The sequence below is a fragment of the Lolium rigidum genome, chromosome 6 (assembly GCF_022539505.1).
Source record: "Lolium rigidum isolate FL_2022 chromosome 6, APGP_CSIRO_Lrig_0.1, whole genome shotgun sequence".
Taxonomy (NCBI): Eukaryota; Viridiplantae; Streptophyta; class Magnoliopsida; order Poales; family Poaceae; genus Lolium; species Lolium rigidum.
This window is the reverse complement of record NC_061513.1, coordinates 293,750,966-293,760,754: the sequence shown is the minus strand read 5'-3', so window position 1 is coordinate 293,760,754 and position 9,789 is coordinate 293,750,966. Positions and strand designations below refer to the sequence as shown.

At 41.4% G+C, this 9,789-nt stretch overlaps 1 protein-coding gene across 2 annotated transcripts; it reads right to left on the bottom strand.

Annotated features, from left to right (window-relative positions):
• Nucleotides 1–753: 753 nt before the first annotated feature.
• On the bottom strand, nt 754–6,163 carry LOC124666391 (actin-related protein 5-like). 2 transcript variants are annotated; one of them, XM_047203719.1, is made up of 12 exons: nt 6,063–6,163; nt 5,920–5,990; nt 5,135–5,259; nt 4,710–4,751; nt 4,024–4,126; nt 3,796–3,905; nt 3,413–3,522; nt 3,232–3,322; nt 2,580–3,011; nt 2,281–2,399; nt 1,544–1,871; nt 754–1,431 (listed from the first exon to the last, which is right to left on the bottom strand). In XM_047203719.1, exons 1-12 carry the CDS (start codon nt 6,161–6,163, stop codon nt 934–936), a joined length of 2,130 nt encoding a protein of 709 aa, XP_047059675.1. In that variant the 3' UTR covers nt 754–933. The 2 variants fall into 2 exon arrangements, with proteins under 2 accessions (XP_047059675.1, XP_047059676.1); XM_047203720.1 differs by lacking the exon at nt 6,063–6,163 and having other exon boundaries at nt 5,135–5,262; nt 5,920–5,980.
• Between the last annotated feature and the right edge of the window lie 3,626 nt (nt 6,164–9,789).

Below are 9,789 nucleotides of genomic sequence, written 5' to 3'. Positions count from 1 at the left end.
AATTACTATTGGAACTATGGCTGAGGTTAAAATTACCATGATGGTGCGCTATTGAGAAATTATAGTCGCGGGAATATGCATCCTTAAATATTCATATTAATTAGGTATCTAACGACCTATTTTATAGTTGACATCGGCACATTACTATTAGCGTTCAAGATTTATACCAAGAAATTGTTTTTGAGAAAAAATATAGGTAGTCACCGCCTTGCAAAAAATTGATCGTAGTTAACGCGCCAAATTATTGCGAAAGCTGAATATTTGTACCGATGCTACAAAAACTTACTATCGAAATCTTCAAAAATCTTTGAAAAGTAATGTCGAAAAGTTTTTAAAAAAAATAAAAATGGTGCATTGTTCATTTAAGTGTAAACAGTGGACCAGGCGCATGGAACAAGCGCTGTGAGAGCAGCAAAATTTCTCGGCTTTTATATGTAAATGATATCTGGCGAAGAAAGTTGGCACATTTGGACAATGGCCAGCTGAATTCTTTGCAAAAGGATACTCATATCGGTCGGGTAGTGCTTCCTCTAAAAATTGTCGATTGTGTTCCTGATCTGACATTTGCTGGTTATTGTATTAGGCCAGTCTACTAATAAAGGTTGTTTGTCACGCTAATTCAGCTTCTTTGCCAAAAAAAAGACCATTTAATGAAGAATATAATTCTCACAGCAATGGACGGGGGCATCAACTAGTGAATAGCACCCATGTGCCAAAAATCCACGTCCGTGAAGCAGACAGAACGCTGCTGTAAAAGTGTACACAACTGACCATATAATAACTAGTACGGAGTATAACGCAACGATCAGGTTCGTAGAAGAACCGTCAATCAAACTGGTACCTGAATCATAGCAATTCCACAGCGAACATCTGTTCACGACCAAGAGGCGTCTACTGTCTCTACGTTAGCACATCACAGCAGACACAACTCTGCTACAACGTGTAAACAATATTGTACCGATGGAACAGGTTCTCGCCGTGCTCTCTGTAATCCTCCAACGTGAACGTCTGCCTCGTGAACTCGCGGGAGGCCGCAAAGGCGGCGGCGCCGCGCCACGCGTCCAGGATGGGGTCGGAGGCCCTGACGAGCTTCAGCGGGGCGAGGTAGGGCCGGAACTGCCGGATCCCCGCCTCGAGCCGAGGGATCATGCCGGGGAACAGGGAGCTGCCGCCCGTGACGAGGATGGACTGGCAGAGGCGCTCCTTCACAGACTCGTCCTCCGCCAGCCTCCTCAGGGAGATGCTGACCATCTCATCGATACCTGCCTGGTCGACCCCGATCATGCCTGGCTGGAACAGCACCTCAGGGCAGCGGAACCGCTCGGTGCCAATGGCAATCTTGAAGTCTTCCGCCGTGAGGGGCCGAACTTTGTGAGGGTCTGCAGCAGGTTCGGCTGCTTCATGCTGGTTCACGAATGTAGGATCCACCTCCTGCATGGGGAAGTGCCATGTGATTATTTAAGACATAACTAGCTTTACTTCACACTTAATTCGACAAAATGGACAGCATCATGAATAGGAAAGCTCGAGAGTGGGGCCTTACCTGGATCTTCGATGCGATTCGAGCGAGTTCTGATTCGTCGTCGTCCCCATCATTGTCTTCCTCATTCTCTTTGCTCATCTTATTGTAGACCAACCAATCTTCGTCTCTCATTCCAAAAGTGTCCTCGCCTTTCCCTCTGTCAAATGCAGCGGTGGTGAGCAGCCGCATTCTTTCTTTCTGGGCCGCATTTAGACGCTCGCCGCGGCCTACAGCACCAGATGAATTGTTGTTGTTGCCATTAACCTTCTGTCGCTTCCTCTGGTCGACTTTCTCGGAAAGTTCCAAGTATCGGGCACGGAGCTCGTCGAAGTATAACTCTGGGTTCTCCCTGTATAGTTAAGAGTGGAAACAGATCACAAAAGCAGCATACAAGACTGCCCCAGGCTATAGAAACTAGAGAGTACCATATCCATAGTATTAACCAGATTGTACAAGTAGAACCTATCAGCCCGTAAATTGATCTTCTGTAACAGACAGGTTGCAGAGAAGCCATACAAATTTGGAGGAAGAGCATATTGTAGCTAGGGGTTTTCTTACCCCTTAGTCTCATCTTTTATATGTGGCTACAAGTTTGCTATTATGGTAAACACTATTATTCCCTTCAAAATGGTACGACTAGTTTGTATTACAAAATGCGGAATATACTTTTCTCCTAGAATTTATACTGTAGTGAACAAGACTCAAGTATGAGAAGCATATGTGCTGAAAATTTCCACATTGAGAATGTCACAACTTACGTTCGCCTCTCTTCTTCTTGCTTCTCCCTCAATGCTGCCTCCTCAGCACGCCTCTGCTTGGCACGTATCCGGCCCTCTGTTGTGGTTTTAAGCAGTATCTGTTTCTTCTTTTCCTTTAACTGGTAAAATATACAAAAGTGGAACACGGGAATGGTTAGTGGTTGAAAGTCTCTCACATTAGGGAGATTCAGTTTATCCTAACAGAACAAAGGTGAAAGATGATCCCAATGGCACATTAAACGGAATCCCATAGTTGACCACATAATAGAGACAGATGACAGTTTATCAAAAATACGCACCTGCTCTGGTGTCAGCATCTCATCAGGGACAGATACAAGTGGGTACTTATCAGCTCCTGAAGCATCTGCGTTCTCCTCGTTGCCATTGGACTCCCCCTTCGCTTTTCTTAGGGACTGTGTTACTTTCAGAATATTAGACTTGACTTCCTGCTGGGAAAGATACCCAGTTCTAGACAGAATAGCCGTTTCTTCAATTTCATCAGAATCATCAAGTTGTTCCATTATATCCTCCAGTTCAGAAAGTTTTTTTTCCAGACCCTCTATCTTCTGAGACCTCTTTGCAGCAGCCATGTCTCGCAAACGTTGACCAGACTTTTCCTTAATAGCTGCTTTCCTGGCAAGTTCTTCCTCAGATGGCGGTTCATCTTTGGGTGGGGGTACCCATGGTAGCTGCCAATACCTAGTCTTCTCTTCAGCTTCTTCCTTGTTGTTCTGCAAACTTAAGTGATCAGTTATGGTGTTGCAATATTGTCAAAAAAAAAAAGTTATGGTGTTGCAACAATGTTCATATAACTGTTATAAATATACTTTTAGAAACAAAGATTATCAACTGAGATAAATGCGTTGTCCATTCTATAAAACACAATGGAAGCTGAAATCTGATAATTTTGAAAACTGATAAGAAAACAAATAAATGATACAGTATATTTACTTTGAATATCTGCAACTCTGACATATAATCATGAGCTACATAACAATGTTCCTTCTTCAGCTCTTCAGCCTTATCCCATGAAACGCTTGCCCTGCAAAGGTAAAATTGGTACTCTTAGAAATGGACATAGTAGGGAAAACAAACAATACAAAGTGCTTCAGAAAAATGTGCTCATACGTACGCATGATAGGGATATTTAAGAGAGAGAAGCTGCCTCAGGAAATCAGTAATGTGAGATCCACCAACATTTGTTCGGCAGCATGCCCCCAACACAGGCTGACCTTTTAAGAACTGAAAACAGATCAACAAATAAGATATGGGGATGGAGCAGAAAAGGGGACAGCAAGATCAACAAATAATCTATAGATGGTATCTTTTTCTTTTTAGCAAGGTTAATGTTATCCTATTAGAAATTCAGTATTTAAACAGTCAATGGTGTTTCCTCCTAAACAGATGCAACTGTACTCATTTGGTGGTATCCAACAAAATGAGCGAAATAGAATGTCAAAATCATTTGTATAAAGCAGAGTTGAACAAAAGCATGTCTTGAGGACACAAACTTACTGGAACAACATGGCATGTTCCAAATTCACACGAAATAGCCAACCCATCTTCTCCACAGTTTCCAAGCTTCTGATTGTACTTGTAACTAAAAGCATCATCGATACCAAAAGCTGAAACAGAGATAGTAAAAGAAAGCATTAGCATTACGTTTTTACATCAAGATTGTTAGTAATATACTAACATATGCAGTTGACAACAATGGCACATAAAGGTCATCAAACACATTACCAACAGATGGAACACCATATGTCTCGAAAAGAAGTTCTGACATCCGTGCTCGAGAAAAGGATGGATTGCACTCACACTCTGTCATAAGAATAGGATGGTCCACCTGAAGAGCACCACTGTAAGGTTTCAACAGTATTTAAACAAAATAATAGTTTCTATGAAAAAGGCACAAAGTTGTGAAGTTCAAAGATACATGCAAATATATGTTACACATGTGTCAAGCCAAGAAGTGTCAGATTTAAAAGAGACTAACTGAAGTAGTGAACCAATGTGTAGGATTTTACTTTATAATTTCATTAGTTGAGACAATAGTCCATGCTGGATGTCTACCAAAAATGGAGTTGCTTCAATTCCACTAGGTAGTACCCTCTTCCTGTTCACCTCGCATATGCTCAGTGAGTACTTTCTTGAAGCGCTTAAGACGCTGTTTGCCTTACGCTCTCGATAAAAATACACTGTTTGATTTGAAAATATCGAGAACTAAACTATTCTTAAAGCGCTTCATGTGAGTACGAAATCAACCAACTATATAAGAATCTCCTATGCTAAAATATATTTCTGGTGAGAATTTCCTAGTCCCTAATCCCCACCATTAGTTCACTTCACACATTCCACTGGGAACAAGAACTGTGAGACTACTATGATAGGCAAATGATAGAGGCAGGTGTCTTTGCAAACATATTTACCTCTGAAGTGGCACCCAAACGATCAAAACCATAATCGAGAATCTGCAACATTGAAATAATACCAGATCAAAAAATGTTAACAAGGTACAAAGACTTGTTTGTTACTGAAGTATTCCTTCTTGAAGTCCCTTATCAACTCGGAACCACAAGGGACACACATCAGGTTGAATATGCACCATTCTAATATTTTTACACTCATATTAACCCTTTATAATATGATTGGTATCAAGCAATAGCCAAGACCTGCGAGTTTCCCATGCCTAAAATGTGCAAACAATAATAATAGTGTATTCTGGACAAAGGATTCCACACCAGACTGACCGCCCAGTTTATCTATTTGAAGCCTAAAAAAATGCATAATAAAACATTTGCAGATCTTGCAGGCAATTAAAATTAAGGAAGATGAAATCACAGGAGTGACGTACATATTCCATGTACTCGAACTGAAAGACAACATCATCATCAAACGGCGAGCGAATCGATGTCCGTGTGCAGTCAAAATACTTCATTAGAGCTGGATCAGCGTCTCCAACCACTGTCACAGTTTCACCTGCTGCATCAAAAACAAAACTGCAGTCAGTTTGACTTAGAAGAATTTTGTGTGGTCCTCTAAACAAGTCCATCAGCTCATACGACCACAAGGGATTCAAATATACCGATGCCCCTTTTCTATATTCAGGTAACAATGAACACTGCAGTGCACTCCTACAACCACAAAGATGATTCTACAGGCATCTGACTTGGAAGCATTTTTCAGAATCCCCCCAGAGTCAAAGTAAAACCATTGTAAGAAACACCAAGTGTCGACAGCGCCGAAGAATTGAACTGATGTGTCCGATTTTAGTTGCAATCAGATTAAATACGAGAATTTAAACCCAATCCTCTTGCAAGTCCAAGTCCATCAAATGAAACAGGCAGAAGGGATTGGATCCAAATAAGTAAAGCCCTGCCCCCTTTTGTTTGTATATTCAGACAAGCGTGAATATTGCAGTGCAGTCACACGATGACAGATATGTTTCTACAGACATCTGACTTCACAACCGAGAACTAAGAGCCTACTGCGCCAGAGAATTCAGATGATACTGCCTAATTTTAGCTGCATCGCCATTACGCCAGTGAAGGTGAAGCACAGCGACCCGAAATTCAGATACATTCACATGGCGCAACCACCAGAGCAACACAAGTTGAGATTCGTGTAGGCGCCACGTACCGGAGCTGCGGTGGCGGGGCCTCTGCACGACGTTCCGGAACGCGAGGCGCGGCTCCGCCTCGCCGGCCCACCTGCACGCAACCAGACGCCGAGTTAGGGTTAGGGTTGTTCCGGGCGGCGGGGGAGAGAGGGGGAGAGCCTACCCGATGCGGAAGGTGGAGGCGCCGTTGTCGATGACGATGGGGGTGGAGGCCGCGAAGCGGGCGAAGTCGGTCTGCCGCGGCGGGCGGTGGACCGGCGTCATCTCGCCGGGGCGGCGGCGGCGGCGAGAGGGGTCGCGTCGCCGCAGGGGGTTGGGGAGGGTTTGGGTCTGTGCTTCGTCGTCCTCTTGGCGAGCGAGCTCGCTCTGTATTTGTGTTTGTGCGTGGGAAGGAGAGAAGGGAAGGGTCATTGACTGAAAACCCCCTGTATTCTCACGTTATAAATTTTAAGTAACATGTTTCTATTGTTAATACTTATCTCGCCTTTAATTATTTACATGTAATTTTTGTGAGTATAACATGTTTTTCTCATTGTCTCCATGCTCCAGGTTGCTACAAATGAGGATTTGGAATATTTTTGTACGCGTCGCGACTTTAGTTCTTCATATATATTTGTAAAGAATAAATAAGTGGATTGTACACGTCGTCCAAATGGTATGCATTGCCTTTATTTTCTTGGGTTTTACTAGTATTATATGCACACTTCCCGTCACCTGTATTTTCTTTTAGAGCTACATTATGGTATGAAACATGACATGATATAATACTCCATTATGTTAGCTTGATGTGTACATAGCTTACCCAATTGCCATTTTTTTCTAGATTCGCCCCTAATCATCGCATTATCACCACCATCTAGAGTCGGCTACTTGGTTTAGGAAGGAGGTAAACTACTTCACACTATGATCAAGGGTTATTGCAAGATAGCTGATACCTTGTGGTTCTCCACGAGGTGTCCAAAAGCAATGTGTAATGCAGACGGAGAGATGCGCAATGCGGGAACATGGGAACCGTAAACAATCTATTTGAGCATAATTTTCATGTCTAAGTGGATTGTTGGTACAATTAGGAGAACGGTACATTTAGAACTAAACATCATACCAACAATTACACCTATACCACAAAACATGCATCTACCAAGTTATTTACCTCAACCTCATACTACATCATAAAGCAAAATTTGCAAAATGTACCATAAAACCTTCATATCAACTAAAAGGGACCATGTGCTAACCGATCGAAGCTATAAGAGCCAGAGTTAGATGTTACTCACAATACTCTAACCGCATGATTTTTCATGTTTCACTCTCGTAAATACATGGTGCTATGGTGGGCATATATAGGAAAACAATTAAGAGGCGGCCACTCGGCTGCCCTAATCATGCTCTACCGTTTCTTTTTTTGTGGAGCTATATGGAGGAAACAGGGAAGGCAAAGGTCGCCTGGCTCACAAAGTCACTAAGCATGCTTAGTCTTTTCTTTTCCGTGGAATTATAGCGACAAAAGGCACCGATCTAAGTAGATGTTCTTGTGGGGATGGATGACAGCCAATAGAAAAAATTGAGGTGACGTGGCATAGCTGCATGTTAAGAGAAATAGGTTAGTGGGGATGAACTATTTAGTTATACTAGTTGAATGCCCGTGCTTCGCCACGGCGTTTTAACTTTTTTCTACCGTCGCACAAGTAGGCATTAAGTGCATATAAATATTCATAAATATAGAAAAGATATGCCACATATAAAAGACTAATTATCATTCAGAAAGTTGCCCAAATGTGCTCCAGCTGCATCAACATGCGAGTGGGCGAGGTCCCTCTCCTAGAACTCTACCACATAAACATATACCTTCAGAGCACCTGAATATGCTTCTTGGTTACCATCTCTTTCATCATCTTCATCTTGGACCTGAATACTCGGGCCAGGAGATCTAGTTGGTCATGTGGGGTTTAGCCTGGAAGCAACACATCATGTCTCCTGCCAGTTTGGGTGTAAGTTATGGCCAGGAAGATGTGATGCTTGCCATATGTTGTCGAGGTTTCTGTGGGTGTCATCTACATAGTAAAGATACCAACATTCATTCTCAAGCTTAAAGAAAATTATGGGTAAGTGAAAAATGAATACTATAGTTAATGGACATCTCTGACTCTAACACATAAAACGTTCGGTACTTCCCAGCCAAATTCAAGAGTTCACCTATTTTATCACAGAAAACATCTTAATATTTCACATTAGATCTCATTTTTAAGTACCATTTCCAATGGCACACGTGCACTTTTGATGAGATTTGGAATTTTCAAGAGCATATTTGGAATGATATGATAAATAGTAAAGGAAGCAAGGACAAAGAGAGTGATGCAAATGGCAGTGAACAGTTCATCGCATACAACATAGATGCATGACATACTTATATACTGTTAGGCCCTTGACCTTTCATTATACTATTGCTTAAAGGAATCCCGATCTCCTGCTATTTGGACTCGATGCTTGCTAGTCTACAACGAAAGTGCTTCACGAAAGAGGAAGTTGAATTACATCGGGGTTGTGTCACCGAATTAGTTCTTGGAACCCGGAAGCTGAGGTGTTACTGTCTGCTAAATTGTATCACAACTTAGCAAGAGATGTGTATATGTCTAGGTAGTTGGGTTTAAAATTACGTGAAAACTGTTTTTTGCAACTTATTCATTCTACGGGAATGCTATTACGTTTGTTTAATATGTCGGCAATGCTTGGCTTGTTTAGAGTCCATGAAACATAGATTATTTACGAGACTATGGCCGTAGAGACATTACAAACGTTGTTCCATTACACCGACCTATATTCGACCAATTCCAGTACACCGAAACATGACCCGGTGAACCCCATCCTAACATCACGGAATAAACACACCCTACCAAAAAATCACAAGCGCCACCAAGAGCACAAATTTCATGGATTCAAATACTAAAAACTAATATTGGCTTTGTTTCTTGTGTACAGGACTCACACCAAATGGATAGGGAATTACAATACAGAAAATATAGAGTAACAACTTAGCGAATAAGCAATATCACTTAGCTCAATCACGCACTGAGTAAAGAGTATTGGTGTGGCCTACTGGAAAAAAAAAACATACTCGGGAACAAATAGCTATTTACGGGGTAGAAGTAATGTCTTCAAAATGACATACGGTAGTACTTCAAAATTCAGTTACAAATGTCGAAATGTATGCACCCTATCCAATAAAATTTCTAAAGCATCATATCCACACTCCTTTTCTAATTTGTGAACTATTACTTGTTGTGGTCCAACCACTTGAAAATAAAGGGTAATGAAGAAGAATATCATTCACAGAGTTTGCTTTGCAAATTACATGATATCATGTAGCTCCTATTGAGCATCTATAGTACACTCTGTCGGACACTGTTGTACGCAATTCAAAAAGTAATATAGACGATCAGCTGAAATATGTAAGCCATATTAGTAGGCTTTTGCATACAAAGGAAGAAAGAAATCAAATAGTTTACGTCGTTTGAAAAAGCAAACCAATGGTTTCTCACATAAGAAGAAGGAAGCAATCAGATAGGTTACAAACTTAAGGCCTTCAAATTTCAGTGGAAGCCATGATTCTTTTGACTTGCGAATAAATTCAGCAGGGAGAAGTCTTGAAGCGAACATGTCAAATATAACCAGAAAGTTAAAATCAGTAGTGTATGCATCATATCATGACACATTTACCATCTCATATATGAATACTGTAGCTGGAAGAATACTCGGCCTCACAAATAGAAGGGATCAGTCTATTTGTATTACCTAAATTATGTCAATGTTATCCATTTGAGATTTTCCGTGCATATTATTCATGCTAGACTGTCAAAAAGAATGCAAGATAGAGGAAGTTCGAAGCCCTGGTC